The 24,264-nt window shown below is 35.4% G+C and overlaps 4 protein-coding genes across 4 annotated transcripts in view; 2 read left to right on the top strand and 2 right to left on the bottom strand.

Moving 5' to 3' along the window:
- Window positions 1-14,566, top strand: part of LOC109081569 (ATP-binding cassette sub-family A member 2-like) — a 64,121-nt gene extending 49,555 nt beyond the window's left edge. Inside the window, exons 27-49 of the mRNA XM_042723861.1 lie at window positions 71-343; window positions 1,260-1,472; window positions 2,086-2,188; window positions 2,294-2,619; window positions 3,610-3,823; window positions 4,578-4,683; window positions 4,775-4,886; window positions 5,013-5,073; window positions 5,157-5,331; window positions 5,439-5,554; window positions 5,686-5,833; window positions 6,564-6,687; window positions 6,776-6,907; window positions 6,995-7,116; window positions 7,212-7,390; window positions 8,300-8,441; window positions 8,682-8,816; window positions 9,603-9,706; window positions 9,787-9,879; window positions 9,980-10,082; window positions 10,398-10,535; window positions 11,588-11,797; window positions 12,527-14,566. Of these exons, the coding sequence (XP_042579795.1) occupies window positions 71-343; window positions 1,260-1,472; window positions 2,086-2,188; window positions 2,294-2,619; window positions 3,610-3,823; window positions 4,578-4,683; window positions 4,775-4,886; window positions 5,013-5,073; window positions 5,157-5,331; window positions 5,439-5,554; window positions 5,686-5,833; window positions 6,564-6,687; window positions 6,776-6,907; window positions 6,995-7,116; window positions 7,212-7,390; window positions 8,300-8,441; window positions 8,682-8,816; window positions 9,603-9,706; window positions 9,787-9,879; window positions 9,980-10,082; window positions 10,398-10,535; window positions 11,588-11,797; window positions 12,527-12,562 (3,365 nt within the window). The 3' untranslated portion in view covers window positions 12,563-14,566. The remainder of the gene's footprint in view (window positions 1-70; window positions 344-1,259; window positions 1,473-2,085; window positions 2,189-2,293; window positions 2,620-3,609; window positions 3,824-4,577; window positions 4,684-4,774; window positions 4,887-5,012; window positions 5,074-5,156; window positions 5,332-5,438; window positions 5,555-5,685; window positions 5,834-6,563; window positions 6,688-6,775; window positions 6,908-6,994; window positions 7,117-7,211; window positions 7,391-8,299; window positions 8,442-8,681; window positions 8,817-9,602; window positions 9,707-9,786; window positions 9,880-9,979; window positions 10,083-10,397; window positions 10,536-11,587; window positions 11,798-12,526) is intronic.
- Window positions 14,567-14,634: 68 nt separating this feature from the next.
- Window positions 14,635-16,798, bottom strand: paxx (PAXX non-homologous end joining factor). Its single transcript, XM_019096571.2, has 7 exons — window positions 16,577-16,798; window positions 15,868-15,928; window positions 15,733-15,782; window positions 15,457-15,641; window positions 15,331-15,381; window positions 14,993-15,083; window positions 14,635-14,900 (listed from the first exon to the last, which is right to left on the bottom strand). Exons 1-7 carry the CDS (start codon window positions 16,693-16,695, stop codon window positions 14,852-14,854), a joined length of 606 nt encoding a protein of 201 aa, XP_018952116.2. The 5' UTR covers window positions 16,696-16,798; the 3' UTR covers window positions 14,635-14,851.
- Window positions 16,799-16,919: 121 nt separating this feature from the next.
- Window positions 16,920-21,133, top strand: dph7 (diphthamide biosynthesis 7). The gene is made up of 9 exons (XM_042723860.1): window positions 16,920-17,247; window positions 17,338-17,474; window positions 17,730-17,817; window positions 18,484-18,578; window positions 18,662-18,819; window positions 19,211-19,283; window positions 19,406-19,471; window positions 19,689-19,861; window positions 20,457-21,133. Exons 1-9 carry the CDS (start codon window positions 17,107-17,109, stop codon window positions 20,876-20,878), a joined length of 1,353 nt encoding a protein of 450 aa, XP_042579794.1. The 5' UTR covers window positions 16,920-17,106; the 3' UTR covers window positions 20,879-21,133.
- A 359-nt stretch (window positions 21,134-21,492) lies between these two features.
- On the bottom strand, window positions 21,493-22,764 carry LOC109081605 (39S ribosomal protein L41, mitochondrial-like). Its single transcript, XM_019096590.2, has 2 exons — window positions 22,650-22,764; window positions 21,493-22,084 (listed from the first exon to the last, which is right to left on the bottom strand). The coding sequence occupies exon 2, from the start codon at window positions 22,054-22,056 to the stop codon at window positions 21,649-21,651; it is 408 nt and encodes a 135-aa protein (XP_018952135.1). The 5' UTR covers window positions 22,057-22,084; window positions 22,650-22,764; the 3' UTR covers window positions 21,493-21,648.
- Window positions 22,765-24,264: the final 1,500 nt, after the last annotated feature.

Raw genomic sequence — 24,264 nt, 5'->3', positions numbered from 1 at the left:
TGGTCAGAGAGATCTATTAAAGCAATGTATCTAAAGCCATGAGATTTTATTTATGGTGGTTTATCTTCAGATATGAAGGACTCTCCCGGTGGACCATCAGCTGGAAAGCCCTCTAATCTGTTAGGAGGACCACAGTGTGAGGGGGCAGAGGTGATCCGGCCAGAGGTGGAGCTCAGTAACCTGATGATGTGCTCCAGGCTGAGCCCAAGCCAAGCATCCCTACAGTCCGGCTCCTCTCTCGGCTCAGTGAGAGGGGATGAAGGGGGACTTTATTCTGACTTCTATGGAGACTACTGCCCATTATTTGACAATGGCCAGGATCCTGACTCAGCCAGTCTCAGAGGTGAGGAAATTGGATTAAATAATAATAATAATAATAATAATAATAATAATTAATAATTATTTAGTTGTTATTATTATTATTATTATTATTATTATTATTATTATTATTTAATCCAGTTAATTTAATTATTATTTTGTTATTAACACATTTATTCAATTTGACATTGTGTGATTTCTAAAAACCAAACATCCAAAAGTGATTAGAAACACATTTATTAACATCACACACATTATGTAGATTAAATTTCCTTGTTTAAAAAAACTGAATGCATTAACAACAGAAAAAAGTATTAAACACATTTTAAATATTTGAAAATGCTTTATAGATACAGAACTTTATATCTGTAGATACTTTGTAAATCTTTCTATCTGTTATTATTATTATAATTATTATTATTATTATTATTATTATTCAAAGTGGATAATTGTAGGTAAATAACACATTTATTCATTCAATTTGCCATTGTAACTGTTTTGTTGTGGTCTGTGTCATTTCTGATTAGAACCAAAAATACATACACATTATCATATTGTTTCTTAAAAAAACTGAATGCATTAATTACATAAATTATTTATCACTGATCATTTGTATTATTGTTTTTAAATGACAGCCCTAGTTATTGATAATTATTTATTAACTTAATTATTTTTTATTATCAGTTTAATTGCAGTGATATTTTAGACTCTTTTCTTCATTAATAACTCAGTTGGTAGTTGTAGTAGGAACTCACTAGGAACCAGTTCTTTTTTTGGTTATATCTTGAAGGCTTTTGGAAAGAACATTGTGTCCGGTGCTGTTTGCACCCTTTGGACACAAAGCGGAAGTCTGTCTGAGACAAATGTATCTCTGAATGGCCTGTAGGTAACAGATAAAGATTACCTACCGCTCAGTGTACTATATACCCTCTGTGCTCCAGATGAAGAGTCCTCTCCGGAGCCGACCATACATGAGGGCCAGGGCGGATTTAAGCTTGAGGGCTGGTGGCTGAAACTCCGGCAGTTTCACGGGCTGATAGTGAAAAGGTTTCACTGTGCAAAGAGGAACACCAAGGGCATTTTCTCACAGATCCTGCTGCCTGCTTTCTTCATCTGTGTAGCAATGACTGTAGCTCTATCCGTGCCTGAGATTGGTAAGGACACGGGGCACTTGTGTTGTGATTGTTTGTATGTTCTGTTTCTCTAGGGAATGTAGGTTGACCAAAATCTTGTATTACAGTATAAATAATTTTATATCAAGATATATAATGGTACATATTATTGTAAGCATATATATCATGTTATATATACAACTGTTTACAATTCTGTCTACAAATCAAAAATTGACAAGAAAGACATTTATATAATAATCTATACATTTTAAATGAATGCTGTTCTTTTGTATCATGATTTCTGCAAAAATAGTCAACACTGATAATAAGAAATGTTTCTTGAACTCGAAATCAGCATGTTAGAATGATTTCTGATTTTTTATAATTAAATGATTATTTAATTATAATTGATATCAGTTAAAATGTAAAGAATACAGTGAATTAAATATTTTAAAAATGAAAGCTTTGCTAGTAGCTAAAGTACAAGCTACTAACAAAGAACCACTAGATCTCAATTTAACCAATTTAGGGGGCAATACCTTTTTAAAAATATAATTATGGAGATTGTGCAATTTAATCAGAGCAGTTTATCTGGCACAAAAAAATGATAGACCTAAATGAAGACTGTTCTGTTGGTCTCTCTTTGGCTTTGTAGGTGACCTTCCTCCGTTGATTCTGTCTCCATCTCAGTATCACAACTACACACAGCCTCGTGGAAACTTCATCCCTTATGCCAATGAAGACAGGCTACAGTACAGGTCAGCCACAAGAAATATTGTTTCAAATATCTACAGGCTTCTTTGCATTATGAAATCACAGTCATTATCTCTGTCTCAATCCCTATAAACCTTTCTTTGCTCCAGGAGTAAACTTTCTCCGGATGCCAGCCCACAGAGGATTGTTAACAGCCTGCGTCTACCCTCTGGAGTTGGTGCGACGTGTGTACTAAAAACTCCCTTCAACAGCACTCTGGACCAACTGGCCCAAACCCTGAATCCATATGCCAACAACTCCAAAACCCTGGCAGCCCGCTACTTTGACTCTATGTGCCTGGATTCCTTCACACAGGGTGTGCCTTTATCAAATTTTGTGCCCCCGCCACCCTCTCCCGCCCCCTCAGATGACCCAGATGTGCATTTTGAAGATGGCCTTTGGAACTACACTGCCGCTCCTCCCACGACTGTCCGAGGTCAGAGTTTACAGACTGGTATATGGTTAAATATGCATGTTTTTTTGTTTTTTTTTTTCAGCAAAGCTGTGCACATTGTAAAATTACGAAATGTACTGTAGATACTGCTGCAATTTCACTTTAATTTTACAATTACAATTTAATTTTTTTCTTTTATTTTAATACATTTTAAAATTTTATTTATTCCTGTGATGGCAAAGCTAAATTTTACTCCAGTCTTAAATGTCACATGATCCTTCAGAAATCATTATTAAGCTCAATAAGCTGAGTTAGTGTTCAAGAAATGTTTCTTAGTATTATAAATGTTTAACCATTGTACTGTTTTTTTTTTCAGGATTCTTTGATGAATATAAAGTTATTATTTGAAATGTAAAGTCTTTTGTAACTTTATAAAAAAAAATTATCAATTTAAAGCATCCTAGTCGAACGAAAGGTATTAATTTCCTTAAAAAACATCTTACAGTAGTGTAAGAACTATAAAAACCTAATACCATAATTAATATATATAAAAATGATTGAATATTTGGTTTAATTTTTCATTTTGTTTTAATGAAATATACTTTAATATTTCTGGACTAGAATTAGATGTAATTTTAGAAATGAGTGAGTTGATTTGAATGAATATGACATCTGAAGAAAATTCATACTAAATTATAGTTTCATCAAGAAGACAAAAACTATGACCACAACAAAAAGCTAAAAAATTTAAATAACACTCACCGGCAGCCAAAAGATGTAAAAGAATGAAAAATAGTAATTGATACTGAAAGGTATGCACCTTTTGGATATGATATTAGGGAAAACTGAAAATAACTCCTTTGCCACAAACCTGCTGACTGTTGCTAAAAGTGAAAAAATGTATTTCCTTGCATAATGTAGATTATTCTAAAACATCCTGTGTGCCGACTCTGTCTTTTTCCATGAAGCTGTGTAATATGAATTCTTCCACTCATTTGATAAGGCTCCTCTCACCCAGCTGTGCTCCCACAGAGATGGCAACGTCTCCCCCCACACTGCCCTTGACCATCCGGGAGCCGGTGCGTTGTATCTGCTCCATGCAGGGCACGGGCTTCTCCTGCCCAAGTGGAGTCGGGGGTCGACCACCCCTTATGAAAGTAGTAACCGGAGACATCTTGGTGGACATCACAGGACGCAACGTGTCCGAATATCTCCTGTACACCTCTGATCGTCTCAGATTACACAGGTAATCTTCTGAAAGGGTGCCAAAGGGATAATGTCATATTTTACTTAATTTATTAATTGATTGAATTTATTTCCAAGATGTCTTTTTTTTGCTGTTGTTCACTTACAGACTTTATACAAAAAAGTATTGCATTTGAAATGCTTACTCTGAATTTGTGGGTTTGCTGCCAGGTCCGGTAAAGTTTTTAATGAGCATCTTTGCAATGCCAGCAAAGTGATGGAGCAGGGCAAGTTGCTGAATGCTGAATATTTTGTAATATGGAACAATACCATTGCTCATTTGCAATGTGCGCGTGTATTCATCCTTATGACATCACCACAAACCAATGATTTCTGAACAAACTGTTTGTGCAGTGCAGTTTTTTAATTAATGCGCTTTTTGGACTGACTGGACATTTCGAGCTTTGAACATGCATATAAAACTGTTTTAAAATTGCTTTGTAACTGAAGTAGCAACAGTTCTTTTCTTTAATTTTGTGGTGTACGTCGAGTTAAACTGATTATTGAAAAATAAAAATAAATCTAGGGTGGCAATGCTACTTTTGTATTAAAAATAAAACGTATGTATGAATGAAATGAACATTAACAATTAGATCAATAAAATGCTTTTATAAAATGAAATAGGTAAAATGAGTGAATTACTATTTCATACCAGCTTTAAATTCTCATACATTTTTAAATTAAAACTTTTTTTTAAACCTCTCTTTCTTTTGACAAGAACTCAAAAACTGCATGTTTTTTGTGTTATCCTGTAGATATGGAGGCTTTACTGTAGGAAACATTCAGAAATCTGTCTCAGCATCCTTTGGGAGAAAAACACCACCTATGGTGCGCAAAATAGCAGTGAGGCGATCCTCACAGGCAAGTCAGAGCATCTTTACCCTTTATAGCTGATATGTATTTCTGAGTTGGTATTTCATTGTAATTTGAATGTTTTTGTTTTACTCTACAGGTGCTTTACAATAACAAAGGGTATCATAGTATGCCCACCTACCTAAATGTTCTGAACAATGCCATCCTCAGAGCCAATCTGCCCAGTAGTAAAGGAAACCCTGCTGCATACGGTGAGTCTGAATTAGCTTCAGCTAACTATCTAGAAGTCATCAATTGTTTTTTTTTTTTTTTTCTATTTAAATTGTGCATGTTTTACTGAATTCTAATGAAAACTCTATATGTGCAAACGTTCACAGGCATCACAGTGACCAATCATCCCATGAACAGAACCAGTGCCAGTCTTTCTCTGGATTATCTGTAAGTCTTACTCTCCTCTGTTCTTCCTGTTGCAGCCCTAAAACACTCATTGCTTATTTCGGATTTCATATCCGCTCTTCTAGGCTCCAGGGCACTGATGTGGTTATTGCCATCTTCATCATTGTAGCCATGTCCTTTGTGCCAGCAAGCTTCGTGGTCTTCCTGGTAGCAGAAAAATCCACCAAGGCCAAACACCTACAGTTTGTCAGTGGCTGTGACCCTGTCACTTACTGGCTAGCGAACTACATATGGGACATGGTAGGGGGAAGGAGAGACTGTGAGGGATTTGGTGTCTATTCACAAACAAGAACAGTCCTGAGGGCTTAACTGGTTTACAAAGATTTCTTTTGTTCTTTCTTCTTTAGCTGAACTACCTGGTTCCAGCAACGTGCTGTGTCCTAATTCTGTTTGTGTTTGACCTTCCTGCGTACACGTCACCTACAAATTTCCCAGCAGTGCTCTCTCTCTTCCTCCTTTATGGGTAAGCTATTTCTGTATGAAGACTCAATCAGACGTGGAGAGACAATAAATACAGTTTTTTTTTATTTTTATCAGTTTTATTAAGGTCTTAAAATGCCACATAAAATGTGACATTTCGCTCTCTCTTTCTAGCTGGTCTATAACCCCCATCATGTATCCAGCCTCTTTCTGGTTTGAGGTGCCCAGCACAGCTTATGTTTTCCTCATAGTCATCAATCTCTTCATTGGCATCACAGCCACGGTGGCCACTTTCCTCCTACAGCTGTTTGAGCGTGACAAGGTAGGTCAGACAGAGAAATTGTATATAAATTGTGTGTATAAGCTGTATGACAACATTCTTTTGAGCTCATTCTCTATAGAAGAAATAATTTTAATAAAATATTGTCTTTATGTATCTCACTCCCATCCCCTTCAAGGGTTAGTTCACCCAAAAATGAAAATTCTGTTATTAATTACCCTCTTGTCATTTCAAACCTGTAAGGCCTCATTTATCTTCGGAAAAGAAATTAAGATATTTTTGATGAAATCCGAGAGCTTTCTGACCCTGCATAAACAGCAACACAACTATCACATAAAGGCCCAGAAAGGTAGTAAAGACATAGTTGAAATTGTCCATTTGACATTGGTGGTCCAACTGTAATTTTATGAAGCTACGAGAATACTATTTGTGCGCAAAGAAAACAAAAATAATAACTTTATTTAAAAAATTCTTCTCTTCTGTGTCAGTCTTCGACTGGACTATTTTAACAATGTCCTTACCACCTTTTTGGGCCTTGGTAGTTGTGTTGCTGTCTATGCAAGGTCAGAAAGCTCTTGGATTTCATCAGAAATAACACGAAGGTCTTACAGGTTTGGAATGTGTGAGTAATCAATGACAGAATTAGTAAAAGTAATAATTTTTTGGGTGAACTATCACTTTAACATTTTCAACCAAATCAAATTAAAATCACATAACAATGTAACATTTTATCACTAATATATATTTGTTTGATTTTTTTTTTACCTTACAGGATTTAAAGTTGGTAAACAGCTATCTGAAGTCCTGTTTTCTCATCTTTCCCAACTATAACCTGGGTCATGGATTGATGGAGATGGCCTATAATGAGTATATCAATGAGTATTACGCCAAGATAGGTGTGTTTATGCATTCTTTATCTCAGAGCATCGTTGAGGACTGTTCTTTGCTCTTTTCAGATGGTAAAATGCCTTCTCTTCCCTGCAGGCCAGTTTGATAAGGTGAAGTCTCCATTTGAATGGGACATTGTGACACGGGGACTGGTGGCAATGACCATTGAGGGTTTCGTTGGCTTTCTCATTACAATTCTGTGCCAGTACAACTTCCTCAGGAAAGCCCAGTGAGTGTGATTTTGTATACAGCATGTGTGTGCCTTTGACAGTTTAAAATGAAAATGTTCTAAAGGTCACTGTTTTCATCTCATTGAGAGAGTGCCTGTCAACAGTCAGCCAGTTGAGGACGATGATGTTGATGTGGCCTGTGAGAGACGCAGAGTGCTGAGGGGAGATGCTGACAATGACATGCTGAAGATCGACAACCTAACCAAGGTCAGACACTCCTTGACATTTAAAAACTTTCCCTTAACCCAGTGCATTTGATCTGAACCCCTCAAAATATCCTCAGAGCCGGTGTTTCCTCACAGGTGTACAAGTCTCGCAAGATGGGCCGGATCCTGGCGGTGGACCGTTTGTGTCTTGGGGTTCGTCCTGGGGAGTGCTTTGGGCTGCTGGGAGTGAACGGGGCAGGAAAGACCACAACCTTCAAAATGTTGACTGGAGATGAGAGCACAACAGGGGGAGAGGCCTTTATTCAGGGACAGAGGTGCTACATTCAGACCAGCTTTGATGTGTTTCTCCCTCTCTTCCTCATCATTCATATAATATATAGAATATATATCAAATTAGTATATATTTAAAAAAAAAAAAAGTCTCATCTTGTAAGATTTTATTTCTCAAGTAAATAATTTTTAATAGACTTTTTTTAAGGTTTTGATGTTAGCTAGTAAAAAAGTAATATATTTAAAAACATTTTTTGCATACTAAGTATAGTTCAAATCTATTAACATATTTACTGACATATCACTTGAGACTTACTGAAATAAAAATCATAAATAACTTGGAGTACTCCTTGTGCACAATGAACATTTCTTAATATGAAAAATGTGTTTTAATGTCCCTGTTGATGAGGATTGTATGATCTTTGAATAATATCTGTCTTTAAATGCAAGATATTTTAAGTGCACCTAAAGTATACTTGCAATAGTTATTGAACCATAAAATGCGTTGCTGTTCTGTTGTAAGTAATCTTAAAGATTCCTAAATGCATCTAATTTCAGATGGCCAAACAAAGTGCTTTTGCTTTCACCTAGATACACACAGCATCTTCCTGACATGGCTGCTTCATCACTAACTGCGGTCACTGAAACCACGCCTTCTTTCTTTGCATGAACATCTGGGTGGCATTATGCAAATATTTCCACATAGTGACGTAGATATGTGGGGGCGTGTTTGAACGAGCCGTTTTAGGGGAGTGTGACAGAGTCTTAACTTTGATAAAGAATATCTCTTTGGGTTTGAGACTTTAGTCTTTGCAACTTTACAGATCTTCTTTATGCACAAAGAAAAAAATCGCATCATATGACCCCTTCAAAGCTTCATTTTCTTCTTTATTTTGCATATGTACTATTAATGTGAATGGTTTGGTGAGAATGAGTCTCTCATTACCCTGCAGTATCTTGCGGGAGCTTTTACGTGTGCAGCAGAGCATCGGTTACTGCCCTCAGTTTGATGCTCTATTTGATGACCTGACTGCTCGAGAACATCTGGAGCTGTACACACGCCTCCGCGGCATCCCCTGGAAAGATGAGGAACGGGTACACAGACACACACACACATCCTGTGTAGTCACACGGCATTCTGTAAAAGGTTGTCATGCACTTATCAGTGATAGTCAAGTGTGTATAAGAGCTCCTAAAAGCTCTCTTGAAATCACTTTAAAAAGTGCAAGAGCACTTAGCAATCTATAATTGTCAGCTGCAGTTTGAAATTCATTGTTCTTGCTGTTAAGAATAAAAGATCTCGCTCTCTAATTCACTCTCTCTTTGTGTCCTGAAGTGGTTCAGTGGGCTCTGGAGAAGCTGGAGTTGTCCAAGTATGCTGACAAACCTGCTGGCACCTACAGTGGAGGCAACAAACGCAAACTCTCCACAGCTATTGCTCTGATTGGATATCCCTCACTCATCTTTCTGGTTAGATCTCTGTATCATTCTTTTCTCTGATCTTGTTCCAAACTCTGCTGCAAAAAAAAAATAATAATTTTTAATCAGTTTTTTGTCTTGATTTATGAAAAAAAAAAAAAAAAGTGTATTTTTATTAAGGACATAAATATGTAAATGTATTTGTATTATACTTAGCATGAAATAAATGTATTTCAAATACATTTTAGTATATTTATTTTTCACTAGGGTATGTTAACGACTCTATAGCTTAATTTACATTGCTGATATAGCAAGGTATTTTTGGCAGAACGTAGAGTATATGTCAAAATAAGTTTATTGTTTTTATTTGTGATACTTTGCATAAACCTCCAAAAAATGTTGGTAAATGTATGTGTAATAAATATATAAATAAACAATCGTTATTTTATTTCAAAAATTTTGCTATGCTACCGACACTACTGATTAATTTTCAGTATTAAAAATAAAATATTTTACTCTATTGGTCATTTATTAAGCATAAAACTATTTTTACACTATTTTAATAACATATATGTCACAAAATTATGTTGGATTTATTCTTAAAACAAGAAAAAACTATTTGCCAACAGGCTAAGAAAAATAAAACTATAATATAGTATCTGAACACAAGTCCATTATTATAAACAAACTTGTTAATAATATTTTTTTTCCATTCATTGAATATGTTTTCCTGTAAGGAATATCAAAACATCCTTAAAACAAGACTTTTCCAGCTGAGCTGTTACTGTAAATGGTCTAAACATGATTTTTTTCATGATCTGTTGTTTTTCGTTATAGGATGAGCCCACCACAGGTATGGACCCAAAGGCTCGTCGTTTCTTATGGAATCTGATTCTTGACATCATTAAGACTGGACGCTCTGTGGTGTTGACATCACACAGGTGTGGTAACTATATAAATCTTATTTTTTGTTTTACATTTAGTTTTTATAGCACTAATGTACTGATGTATTTGTTTGCAGTATGGAGGAATGTGAAGCCTTGTGTACAAGACTGGGCATCATGGTTAACGGCAGGTTCAAGTGCCTAGGAAGCATCCAGCATCTCAAAAACAGGTCTGAAAAGTCTCAGCCATTATAATGTGTGATACAGGAGTGCAGGTTTCTTAAAAATGCCTACTCACTGTCTGTTCTTTTATTTATTTATTTATTTTAGATTTGGGGATGGATACATGATAACAGTACGAACTAAGACCACAGCTAGCGTCAAGGAAGTGATCCGGTTTTTCAACAGGAATTTTCCGGAGGCCATCCTTAAGGTGAGATTGGGGTGATTTTGACTGGAAATGCATATATAAAGGTAAGTTTAAGGACAAGACTTTGACTGGGAATGCAAACATTTCATATTTGCTGTGCATCAGCTGAAATTTCTCCAAACAGATGGCCGATATACAGGTACCTCCATGTTGTCCGTTTGGATTGTAATATATAAAAATGAGTTTTCAAAGTCGCAAGAAGCTCTCACAAGGTGTTTTTGTGCAGTGCTGACAAAACTAAGTGTACATGTGCGGATATTTTGAGCTTGCTTTGCTTGCAGTAAATAGTGTAAACTTCTGCGTATTCTTTCACATAAGGAGCGGCACCACACAAAGATTCAGTACCAGCTGAAGTCAGAGAACATCTCTCTGGCTCAGGTCTTCAGCAAAATGGAGCAGGTGGTCGAAGTGCTGAGCATCGAAGATTATTCTGTCAGCCAGACAACTTTGGACAACGTGAGTATACCTCAGTGACTAATAATGAAAGAAAAATGTCAATATTGAAAGTTTAACGATTAACCACAAGCCGGTTAAAATATGTGATGATTCAAATCGGTTGAGATGCTAAACAAATCACGATTAACTTAGGGGTAGGAGTTTATATGAATATATGTCTGAGGGGAACTTACTGTCTTTAGAAAAGTTTAAATGATATTTTTTTTCTTTTCAAATTGCCTTTGTATAATGCATATTTTAGTTCATAATTGCAGCTTTGCTTTGTTTACAGCGGAAACCAAGGAAACGCTTTAAGCGCCACCTGCTGGCGGAGTGTGAAACTGTGTCTCGTTCAGCTCGTCCGCTGTTTCTGTTTCATGCAGATATTTGTTTTTATGTATAGTTTCACAAAACTGAAGTCAAACCATTCTGTTTTTGCTTGTAAATTTTTAAATTATACAATCTAATTTAGATTAAAAACTGCTCATGTTGCATGTGTGCGGCATCTTTGTTTAGATCTTGATTAAAATGCAGTGGTTGCCTCTAATTTAAATGGAAAGAGCACAGACAAAGCCTTATTTTGTTTGTATGAAAAAATTTCTTTTATTTGTGTTACTTGATTTGGGGCTTGTTTTAAAATTTCAATTTAATTTTGTTATTTACATTTACATCATATTTAAATTTTGTTATTTAGCAGATGCTTTTATCCAAAGCAACTTACAAATGAGGATAATAGAAGCAATCAAAACCAACAAAAGAGCAATCATATGCAAGTGCTATATTAGTACATTATTTTAGTGTTATTTTTTAATTTCGCAAAGAAACGTGCAGCATTTTGTCCAAGCAATAATAAAACAACACATTTAATTTATAATTTTTCTTAAATTTCATTCTGTAAAAAAAAATTGTGAATCGAATCGTGAGTTGAGTGAATCGTTACATCCCTAAAAGTGAACAAACATTAGTTATTGATGCAAAAGATTAACTAAATGTGTGAAATATGAATTCAGAAGTGACATACTATAACAAGGAAAAGTAGTATTTTCTTCTTTTCTATTCTTTTTTTTATTTAGGTCTTTGTCAACTTTGCAAAAAAGCAAAGCGATAACTTAGAACAGCAAGAAAGTTCCCCATCTAGTGCTGGTCAGTCGCCACTGCAGCGGTTGCTCAGCATTCTCCGTCCACGTCCCGCTAACACCGAACTCAACGCCCTCGTAAGTGAAGAGCCAGAAGAACTTGAGAGTGAGGATGATGAAGGACTGATCAGCTTTGAGGAAGAAAGGGTAAGACTATAAAACTATAATTCACTTGATGAGATAATTCAATCAAATCTGCTTGGCACAGTCTGCAGAAGACTTTGGTTATGATTTATAAAGACATTTGTTATTAGAAAGCTTAATTCTATTAAAAAGTGATGGAGCGAATCACATTTCTTATGGATTCAGAATTAGGCTGTGGCTGTTGGAATGTCACAAACAGTACATTAAATGGATTATAATAAAACTATGGAAGACAAAAATGAGGCAAGATAGTACTATTAAACAATTTCAAAAAGTGTACTACATACTAAACAAAATATTACACTGCAGTTCAAAAGTTTGGAGATTTTGAAATTGATTTTTCACAGCGATGCCACAGAAAAAAAACTGTTTTGGTTCCCCAAAGAATCTTTCAGTGAACAGTTCTTAAAAGAACCCTTTTTTCTTAGTGTGAAAAACATCTTAATAATCTTAAGAACCATTTTCCACTGTAAAGAACCTTTTGTGGAATAAAAAGTTTCCATGTATGGTAAAGGTTCTTTGTGGAACCACTGATCCCTTTTTAAGAGTGTATTCTGAGTTAGTGCTCAAGAAGCATTTTTATATCATCACAGTTGAAATGTTTTACTGCTTAATATATTTGTGGGAAGTGTGACTTATTTTTTCCGGATTCTTTGATGAATAGAAAAGAGCAATTAATACAAGACTGTTAAACTACATTATTTCAATCATTTTTATTTTGCCTTCTCACAGGTGCAGTTGTCATTTAATACAGACACTCTGTGCTGAAACAGCTGTTATTCTCGCAGACGGAGAGATGTTAAAAAATAAGCCTCAAGTTCAGACCCGTGTCTGTATGGTGAAAGACATTTGTGCGTTTTTTTTTCTCGCTGGAGAGGATCTGTCTCTCTGGCCCAGTGAGTGGGTTGTTCTTGTTTCCATTTGCACTTCGGGTAGCGAAGCGAGAGAACGGCTCTTCTGGGAACTCTAAACAGAGATGCAGACACAGTCGGTGCCTGGACGTGATCGGGCCTCCCCTCCTGCATTTCAGAGACGATGGTTTATGGAATCGTGTATAACTGTGCTGGATGGGAACTAAAGAGAATGTATTTCCTAGACAGGCTATGAACCAGCCTATGGTTTATTTTGGTACTGCTTTCAATTTGAATATGATCGTACTATCTTTAAACAGATCACGTGTTAAATTATTTTAATTGTAGTGTTGATGTCATAACATAATCATCCCTCAAGGAATAGCGACTTGTTTTTTAATGACTGTTTATCCTCACATTGAGTTGAACCGAATCTTTTTTCATTACTCGGACCTACTCTGTTGATTTGTACCTGCATTGAGAGCATGCTATAAAAGACAAGCCTGTCGTGTTGTGGGTTGAAGAACTTTTACTATGCTTAAATGTTTTGAACAGACCTGTTGTTCTTGTTGAAGAATGCAAATGTACCTGTGCACCTTCATTGAAGTTTTGAAATCGGACACTCAATAGTGAATGACTCGTGACCGATTCAAAGGCCTTTAGTCGATCCAGCCCTACTATGGAGATGTTTGTGGTCTTGTAATTGAATGTAAACGGCATATGTGTTTTGTGCTGACTTTTGTGTCTCCTAAACTAGTAGGGTACAGGGGTTTCTCTCTTTTTTATTTTTTTTTTTTGTGAATGAATTCTGAAATTAATTGTAATTGATACCTGTGTCTGTCTCGGTGGAAAATTTACGTTGCATTATGGTTAAAAGCTGAGTAATACCAGATGTCAGTTGAAAGAGCTCCTACACCAGATGTCAGTAGAAAGTCATTGTCACGCTATCACTGTGAAGCCAAAGGTGAACTCTTAGTCACTATTATTACAGATAGACAGAAATCAGGTCATTGCTATTGATTATTGTATTTATGAGAACCCTTGAAATGTGTGTTTATTGAATAGAAGGAGGGTTAGACTTTGTCGTTTGCACTGTAATGTAACACAAGTGTACATGTTTCGTTTTGACCTGAAATCAGTCGATCATATTGTTCATTTGAAATGAAATGATGCTTCTCTTTCATGTCAGTGATGTACATGATGGTTCGTTCCTATCGCTCAGTGACAGTCTAACCGTGCTTAATCTCTGAATCTTGCACAGTTGTTGGCACTTAGTACTATAATGGTGTCTTATTTTTCTGACATTGCTGCGTAAAAGAGTATGATCGATATTTTGGAGCTCCTCAAAGAGAGGAAAGCAGAGACCGATAATGAGGCCCTAGTCTGCATTTTCATGTACGATGACCAAAGGGAAACGAAGCGTAGTTTTTGAAATGTGTAAATTAATTGTGAAAACTGACCTATTGAACACTTATTTACATAATGTTCAGGCGTCTGGGCCACTTCAGAATATATTTCCTGTTAACGGAGAACCTCAACAGCCTAACTAAAGATCAGCGCAAGCTGCTTTTCACTTTGGAAATTAACATGTGCAGTGATTTAAGACACCAGCAAACATGAGTGTGGTTCTGTATCATATAAAATAGCAGAATGGTTAAGGAGGTGATTTAGTTTGATCTTTCTTGTTGGAATGTAAATTCAGTACATGTGAATATGATTCGATATTTATGAACGTTTTTTTCATCCAGTAATACCTATGTTCAGGTGGATTCCCTTGTAACAAGAGTGACTGGACCTTTTCAGCTTGCTTTCAATTACTTTTGTTGTTTCCATAATCTTGTGCTAACTGGGGTGAACTGATGTTTTTAATATTAACAGGGAGAGAAGAGTTAAAAATTAAATCAATAAATTGTTAAATTGATTTTCTGACTCTTTTTTTTTTGTTGTTGTTGTCTACTTGCTGAAAATAACATTCAGTGAACACAGTTATTTAAAAATACCATTTTTATTAGAAACGCATTTAAAAAGGATACAATATGAAGAAATCATTTAGTAATGTCATTTAATAAAACCTTAAACAGTACATGATGACTTGAAACAGTTCACACTGATTTCTGTCCAAGTTACATTTTAAAAACAGATAGTGTTGAGTTGGTTAAAAGGTACAATTCTTATTTTTTTATAAAACTCAGTGGTCGTGCTGACTTCAATCATCGTCTTCGTCATCAAAAGCCACACCTGTTGCAGGTTTCTTTCTGTAAAATCAACAGAAATGCTCAGTGAGCGGAGATATTCACAGATTGTTAATTCGTTCAGTTTGGAGAATAAAGTCAATGAGAATATTAACCTTTTTGTTCCTGGGTTGATGAGAGAATCTCCAGGAAGACGTTTTTTGACTGCTACTACTGGACCCTTATGCTGTTTCCTAGGTTCAAATTCTAAAACAGAAACATGTCATCACTAGTTTTAAAGCTTTGACAATTAGACAAATAATTCTGATATAATTAAGTAAAGCTGATATACAGTGTACCTCTGGTATTTCTACTGTAATAAAATAAACTTTAAAAAAGCACTCAAAAGTGTAAAGTCTGGGCTTTTTAGCATTTTAAGTAAGATTATGTTAATATAACAAAATCATTTTAAGACTCATAAGGCCTCTTGGATGTTTACAACTAACATGCTTACCAGCACTCCATTTCTGAGGACTCTTGACTGGACTGAATGAGGATGAAGAACCTACAAATGATGAAACAGCAAACATTTAGAATGGAAAAATTTGTGAGTATAATAATTGAAAATATCCTGACTTGCCTTGACTTTCTAGCTGTTGCAAGCTGTCAGCCATTTTAAAAAGCAGTTCCTTGACTTCTGTCCTTCCCTCCGAGTCTTTGAGTTTGGACAGGGACAGACTGAGGTCTTTGGGCTCCGATCCTAAATGCAGCACAGCACTGTCCTCCTGCAGCTTCACAAAGGCTCTGCCAGCTTTACACGCACATCTGTCCACATACACAAGAGACGGTTCTCAGATCTTGCCAACCGAGAAATCAGATTATGGATTCATTAATTGGCCCTCAGGTTGCAACTCACTTGAGTTTGAAGGTATAATCCTCTGTGGACTTCAATGAAAATGTCTTGAACTGTAAAGAAATAAAAGCATTGTGTTATTGTTACAAGAAACAAATATCTGTCATGTAGAAAAAAAAAAAAAAAAAAAATCCTTACAAGCTGAGACAGAATCTCCTCTGAAAGATGTGTTTTCCAAACATCTTCACCATTGGTAAATCTACGGGAAACAGGACATCATGATATATACAACTATAAGCAATATATACAATTCGTAATATTATGTATTATTATTATGACAAATGTTGTAGCCAACTGACGAGTGTGCAATTTAGTGTTGTCACTGTTAACAAAAAATTATATATATATATATATATATATATATATATATATATACTGAATATAATTTATAGAATTAATTGTATACCAAAAAGAAAACTGAAATATTACAACTGTTAGATGAAAAGCTTGAAAGAACAAAGCAACCACCTAAAAATAAAAATAAATCAATTAAAGCTAAATAGAAATATTTAAATAATAATGATGATGATGATGACAAAATACTACATCTGAAATGAAATCTGAAAATATAAAAACAAAAGCAAATTAAAAATATGAATAAATACTATAATACTATATTAAAAATACTAAATCAACACTGGTTTATTTAACCTGAATTTATAACTGCACACACAAATATATATATATATATATATATATATATATATATATATATATATATATATATATATATATATATATATATATATATATATATATGTATGTATGTATGTATGTATGTATGTATGTATTATGTAAATTACATTAGAGCATATCAAACTGCTGTGACTGCTTTATGTCAACTCACCCTATGTTTATGTCACCCGCTGATCGTTTTTGTGTAAAAAACACATATTTGGACTGATCGTTTTTATCCAGCAATGTGCAAAGGACAGATTTTGACTCGGAGTTTTGTTCCATACTCATTTAACATAAAATCACATAAAAAAATACAACTGGAAAACTACATGCTTCAGCCAGGAACTGCTCCTCGTAAACAACAAGGGCGCGATTTAAACGCTCAACCAGTCAGAGCTCAGAAACCCGGAAGTTGTTGTGCCATTCGCGTCCTGTTTACCTCGCAAAAACGATAAAAGGCGAAGTTACACGAAAATGTTTATGACCTGGAAACTAATATTTGACACGAAGTTATAATACATACTATTCATTTTAATAAAAAATTATATAAAATTACAATTTTAAATAAAACAGCTGGTCTAGAGTGCTGCGTGTATGTAGGGGTCACAGACTGACAGTAAGTTTCGCGTGCAGTCATCTCTTGGTCAGTGACTTCGATTATCTATTCTAAGTTGCTTCATATTATGCCGAGCCGCTTAAATGGGTTGGCAGTCTCGAACCCGAACCCTGCAGGTGTTTGACACGGAGTTAAGCGCTGATACTGTGGAGTGGTGCCCGTTACCACAGTTCTCTCATGTTCTGGCATGTGGGACTTACCAGCTACAAAAAGGCGATGAGAAGGTAATGCTAAATATCTTTCGCCTTTAGTTTGTGGTATTGTGTGGTATTAACTGGTCAATCCTAAATTGAAACGGTGTTCTCTGTTAACAGCAAACCGCAGAAAACTGTCCTGCACCGAACAGAATCGGTCGACTTTATCTGTTCGAGTGTAATCCGCAGACATCTTTCATCCCTCCACTGACTGAGACTCAGCGGAGAGACACTCCTGCTATACTCGACCTCAAATGGTAGGTGAATCTCACTGTGTATTCTGCTCACTACACCATTACACACTCCATATGTATACTGTACTGTATTTTGTACAGTCTGTGTGTATATTATGTACGTTATTTATTGTATGTGATGGCATCCATCCATTTTTCACCGCTCGTGTCCTGTGTAACACTCTTGTCTTGACAGATGGTCAGTATGGAGTTGATGCGGAGTCAAACGCTTTTTGTAACTGCCCAACGCACAGTGTTTCATTTGTTCTAATTTCTCAGGTGTCACGTGCCGATATCAGAGCGCCCAGTGTTGGGTATGGCCACTGCAAGTGGAGAAATCCAGTTGTACAAGCTTATGGGATCTCAGGTGACAAATCACACTCATGCTGCAAAGTGAAATGCCCATTCAAAGACTGGTCTAAAACAAGAAGGAAAAAAGTAAACAAAAAAAAAAAATTGGTTATTTAGATTTGAAAGGTTATATATGATTTGTAATTTTTTTTACAGCTTTTTAATTAGGTTAGATAATTCCGTTTCATATTAAAATTATTAATAAGTATTGAATATATTATTTACATTATATTCATTCAGTTATATTAATTAATTATCATATTAATAGTTCACCCAGAAATGAAAATTGTCATAATTTACTCAACCTCAAGTTGTACCAAACTTGTATGAATTAATTTCTTTTACTGAAAACAAAAAAATAAATATTTTAAATATTATGTATCCGAAGAGTTTTTGTTTCTAACAGCTGTTTGGTTACCCAAATTCTTCAAAATATCTTCTTTTATGCTCAACAAACTCATACAAGCTTGGAAAACTGAGGGCGAGTCAATGATTTTTTTGGGTGAATTTTGAGTGAACTATCCCTTTTAAATATGTTAATAATGATATCTATCTATCTATGATTGAAACCATACTGCATATTCCTTTGAGGTAAACACTGTAGGCATTGGACACTGTATTTTATTGTTGTATTTGTACTTCATTGAGTGTTTTCTGCCTGTCTGGACTGTGTCTCCAGTAGCAGGGCACATGTGGTCTGGAGCACGAGTTGAGCACAGGGTTGGGTCCTGACAGACTGGCCTTGTCTTTAGACTGGTCCACAGGGAGAGGTGAGAGGTAAGGTGCGCTCGTCATTGATGGACTGATGATTTGGCATTGCGTTGTCTCTGTAAATAATGGTTACTGTTGTGTTTTTGTAGCAGTGATGTGCGTGTGGTGTCCAGTGACTCGAGCGGCTCTCTCACAGCGCTGTCTCTAGGGGAAGCCAGTTTAAATGCTGTGTGTCAGTGGAAAGCTCACGACTTTGAAGCCTGGATCGCAGCATTTAGTTACTGGGATACACAGATTGTTTATTCAGGTATTAGAGCAAGAGCAAGCAAAAGAAGTGCTGTTGCATGTATGCTCATTGATTCAGGATTGGTAATTTAAACACTATTAAAAAACATTTTTGTACTTTGATATAAAGCTGAAATAAAACACAATAAAATATAAAAAATAGATGAAAAATGTGGGGGGAAAAAACTTGTCAACTAACTAGAATAAACGGGAAAAAATAAAGCTAAATAGAAATATTAATAAATATTACAAGCTCAAAAAATACTAAATTAAAATTAAAAATATAAAATAACAGCTAATTCAAATTATTAATATTATCTTATACAATACTAAAATAACACTGCATTGATTTATGTTTTTATGTAAAAGTATTTATCTGAACTTCATAACTTTTTGTGTAACTGCTGTCCCAGGTGGTGATGACTGTAAACTAAAGGGCTGGGATCTGAGAATGGGTCCTTCTTCCCCTACCTTCACCAGCAAGAGGTCAGACACAAGCTATGGTTTTTCAGCCAGCAACTTATTACTTATTACTTATAGCATTTATTGAGTCACTGTTTCTTAATTATGTTCATGCTGTCATTGTAAATACTGCTCTCCTGTCACAGACACACTATGGGAGTATGCAGCATACACAGTAACCCCCATCGAGAGCACATACTAGCCACAGGAAGGTAAGTCAAAAAAAACTTGAATGGAGTACATGGGAGACTTTAACAAATATCTTTTTTTTTTTTTCATTCCAGTTTGCTCCAGCAAGAAAAAAATCCATGTTTGCATTTCCATGACTTTTTACACATTTGTGGTCATATTTGTGAAATGTCTTGGGCAAAAAATGTCCATTGACTGCTGTCAACAGTGTAGTGGTTTATGTGTTTGTTCCTCTTGCAGCTATGATGAGAACGTGTTGCTCTGGGACGGGAGGAACATGAAGCAGCCCTTGAGTGAGACTGCAGTGGGTGGGGGTGTGTGGAGACTCAAGTGGCACCCCAGTGAAGAGCACCTGCTGCTAGCTGCATGTATGCATAATGATTTCCATATTCTCCACTGCCAGAAAGCTATGGGTAAGAATTACTCTTAATATATGTCCATTATAAAAAGTACTCTACTGATCAAACGTATGGGGTCAATGTATTTTTTTGTTAAAGAAATTAGTTCTTTTATTCACCAAGAATGCATTACATTTATCATAAGAAACATATTTATTATGTTATTTCTATTTTAATTAAATACTGTTATTTATTTATTTTACTAAAATGTATCATTGTTTGCATGAAAAAAAATATTAACCAGTAAGATTTTGTCATTATTATTAATAATACAATTTCCTTGAGCACCAAATCAGCATATTAAAATGATTTCTGAAGAATCAAGTGACACTGAAGACTGGAATATAATTCCAGTAGCTGAAAATTCAGTTTAACCACCACATGAATAAACATTTTAAAATATATTAAAATAGAAAAGATTATTTTAAACTGTAATAACATTTGACAAAATTTTTACTGTATTTTTGATCAAATACATGTAGCCTTGGTGAGCATAAGAGACTTCTTTTTAAAAACATAAAAAATCTTACCAATCTCTAAGTTTTGAACAGTTCCTGATTTTGAATTCTACTCTTTATGCTGTTTTTATCCCTAATATTTACATTTGTAGAGGGACAAGATGCCCCATGCCCAGTTCTGGCCTCCTATATTCTACACAACTCCTTGGCATATGGAGCAGACTGGTCCAGACTCCCCCTAAGCAACTCCACACCCCCCTCTCCCCAAGAACCTCCCCAAATCAGCGTTGGGCTCACAGAGTCTGGAGGTCATCTCAGGATCCAGTATGAATCGCCCACTGCCAGCTTTGACACCTCTCTGGAGGATGATTCAGGGCGGTACATACCTGACCAGTGTTCTTTACCAGAAAAAAGTTCAGTTCCAGACCCCGTCACCAGCCCTGCTAGAGACTCCCAGTCTCTGTCCTGCCTGATGGCTTCCTGCTCCTTCTACGACCACATGATGCATGTGTGGAGATGGGACTGGAGCCCAGAGGACAAACAGAAGCCGTCTGAACCCGTCCCCTCTTCCTGAACACAGCTGATATGATGGGCTTCAAAAAATTGAGGTTATGTGGACCTGCACATTTCGCTGCATCGTGTTGCTGTAACATATCCAGTATTGCTTAGTATTCAGTATATGCAATTTTGAGATACAGATCTTTATTTCAACTGGGTGTCATTTTCTGACTATATATTTTAGCTAGAAAATATTAAGGACGTTTTCTAGTTTTACACTGAGAGCCAGACAGAGCTTTTGTAACAAATAAACCATAACCCTGTTAATAAACACAAGTGTCTACATTTATTTCTTTTGTAAAATTGTTTCTCTAAATAACCCAAAATATGATCATTCTTGTGCAAGGGACCCAAATCCTAAAATTTATAAGGCATCCATATAGTTTATACTTACTTAATGAAAAATGTATATACGTCTAAAATATATTTGGAAGATATTAAGTTTCTATTTAGGTACACAGTTATGTTTTCTTTTCCTAATCATCGTAATACTGTTTTATTTACTCTTTTTATTCAAAAGTTTGTTTATTCATGTAGATCTAATTTTTCAATTATTTATTTAAATCTTTATTGACCCCCCCCAACCCGTTTGAAAACCCCTGCTTTAGGAAATTATTCACTGGCAATATATCAGTTTTGCTAGGGGTTTGAAACTTTTCATTCCAGTAGTTTTTAATAATTTCCCGATGAAGAGACAAATTTTTCATGACTTCTGTTCAGAAGTTTAAGAAAACATCACACACTTGTTTACAGTCCATCAGCAAACCACTGAAACACAAAGTCCACTTAACGAACAAAGTTCCTGGGATGTAGCTTGAACTGCTTCCCCTCTTGTGTTTTCTCTAATCCATATTTCTCAAGATTGTCCTCATTGAAAACCCCTTCCTCAATGTCTCTCTCGATCTGTGGGGCCACCACCTCATTGAAGAACATCTCTGGAGTCATGGGCGGCTCCGTCCCTGCAGGGGTCTTGTACGAAACATATGGTTTCAGGTTAAATCCTTCCAGATTGGGCACCACAAACTCTGGTATCATGGCCTGTACAGGTATGAACTTCCTGCTGGAGGTGAGGACTCCAGTGGGTCTCGCACCTCTGCTCTTGTAGAATGTCCTGGGCCCACGCTTGCTTGTGAACTCTGCCATTCTGTCGGCTCCTCTCACGAGCCCCCGCGTCAGTGCTGACAGCACCCCCATTTTACAGTGATTTAGCTGCTGCAACAACCTGTTCAGAAATCAGTTATATTTAACTATGTTTTAAACAATTTCATAACATTACTTCTGGAAACTAATTATATTTTACACTATATTATAGTGCTGTGTGTATATTGTATACATATACAGTATTTACACATTCTTCATATTGTTTGAGTGAGATACCATGTAAATTGACTACGATTTTACAGTAGTAAAATAGTAAAAAAAATATATATATAAATAGTATATTAGGAAGGAAGCAACTGAACTGATGCTCCATGTGCAGTTGTGGGTTGGTAATCAGCATGAACATTGTAAATATTAACAATCATCATTAATAAATTATGTATTTTGTATATCATGCAAGAATGACAACAAAATTAACATCTTGACATCTTTTTAAAGGTTGTCTTACTGTATTCTAGATAAATGTTTTTAGAAACACTAAAGCTATTACAGCTGTGTTGTCAAAACCATTCACTTCAAACACTTTTACACATCGCCATAAAATAATGAAAAAGTAACAGGGCACATTTAAAGTATAAGCTAATGAAATATCATCTAGAAATCAAGAAAAAAGGACACACACTAACCTTGAACAGTCTGCTACTGTGCTTTCAAGAAGATCCCTGTATTCCCACGTTTAGCGTGATAAAGAAATCAACTACGATTGGTCAGATCAGCCTGGAGATAGCCAATAGAAGCAGCGAATACTGAATGGCGGCTTTGCGTTGGTTCTCAGCAGTGTTGCCATATCCGCTTGTTATAAGTTTCTTTGGGTTTGTTTTGATAAACTCATAAATTATAGAGTTCCAGAGTTTTTTTTTTATGTAATCAGAATGCATGCGAGTTTTGAGCTTGCTAATGGCTGATCACAGCTGTGCAATCACACTTGCTGTATTTACACTTGCTAGTTTATATGTTAGTATTTAGTTGTAAAAACGTTTATTAATAAAAAATATGAATTATTATATATGAATTATATTTCTTATTATATATGAATGAACACACACACACACACACACACACACACACACACACATATATATATATATATATATATATATTATTATTATTATTATTATTATTTTATAGTATAAAATATATAGTATATATATATAAAAATATATAGTATATTAATTATTGCCATTAAAATATGTGTATATTAATTAAAAAGACATTCATTTTGCAGAAAGTTACATTTTATACATTTTATGTACATTTTATTTATTTTATACACACATTTACATTTACTAGATGCTTGAAATTAGGAGAACAGAAGCAATCAAACCAACAAAAGAGCAATAATATGTACATGATGGGACAAGTCTCGGTAAGTCTAATGCAGTACATGTAGTAAGTACTTTTTATTTTGTTTTTTATTTTTTTTGATAATAAATAAAAAGAAAACAAGTTGATAGAATAGAAAAAGAATAGGGAACGTTAGTGTTAGAGGGTTGATATATATATTTTAATAAATAAAAAGTAAACATGGTTTATAATGAGTATATCCGATCAATAAAATTAAGCAATTCTCCTTCCTCCATAATCCAAATCCACAAATGAAATAAACATTTAAAGGGGTCATATGATGCGATTTCAATTTTTCCTTTCTTTTTGGAGTGTTATAAGCTCTTGGTGCATAAAGAAGATCTGTAAAGTTGCAAAGACTAAAGTCTCAAATCCAAAGAGATATTCTTTAAAAAAGTTAAGAGTCAACCACTCCCTCCTGAAACAGCTTGTTTAAACACGCCCCCACATCTCTACGTCACAATGTGGGAAGATTTGCAAAACACTGTTGCCGCCGGCGCCATGTCATGGAGACGCTGTGTGTTTCATTGTGAAAGCAAAGCTACTTTGTTTGGCCTTCCAAAAGAGGACACGACTAGAAATCAGTGGTTAAATTGTATTTATAACTGTTAAACACTGTTATAACTATTCCAGAACAGTTCAACCCAAATATTCAGATGTGTGCAGTGCATTTTGCAGAGGACTGTTTCCTGTGAGAGTAGCCTACAATGTATAGCCTGAATGCACTGTAAGTCGCTTTGGATAAAAGCGTCTGCTAAATGCGTAAATGTAAATGTAATGTAAACAATGTCGGTGCCTGTTTCTATAAAGTGAGGCAATTCCAACTTTGCAAGGACAGTCTGGCGCTTCTGACTCACAGCCTGTAAGTACGTTTTCATATGTAAAGGATTTGCCACT

Source organism: Cyprinus carpio, chromosome B5, assembly GCF_018340385.1.
Source record: "Cyprinus carpio isolate SPL01 chromosome B5, ASM1834038v1, whole genome shotgun sequence".
In the NCBI taxonomy this organism is placed as follows: Eukaryota; Metazoa; Chordata; class Actinopteri; order Cypriniformes; family Cyprinidae; genus Cyprinus; species Cyprinus carpio.
The sequence above is the reverse complement of the archived record's forward strand: the minus strand, read 5'-3'. Positions and strand labels throughout refer to the sequence as shown.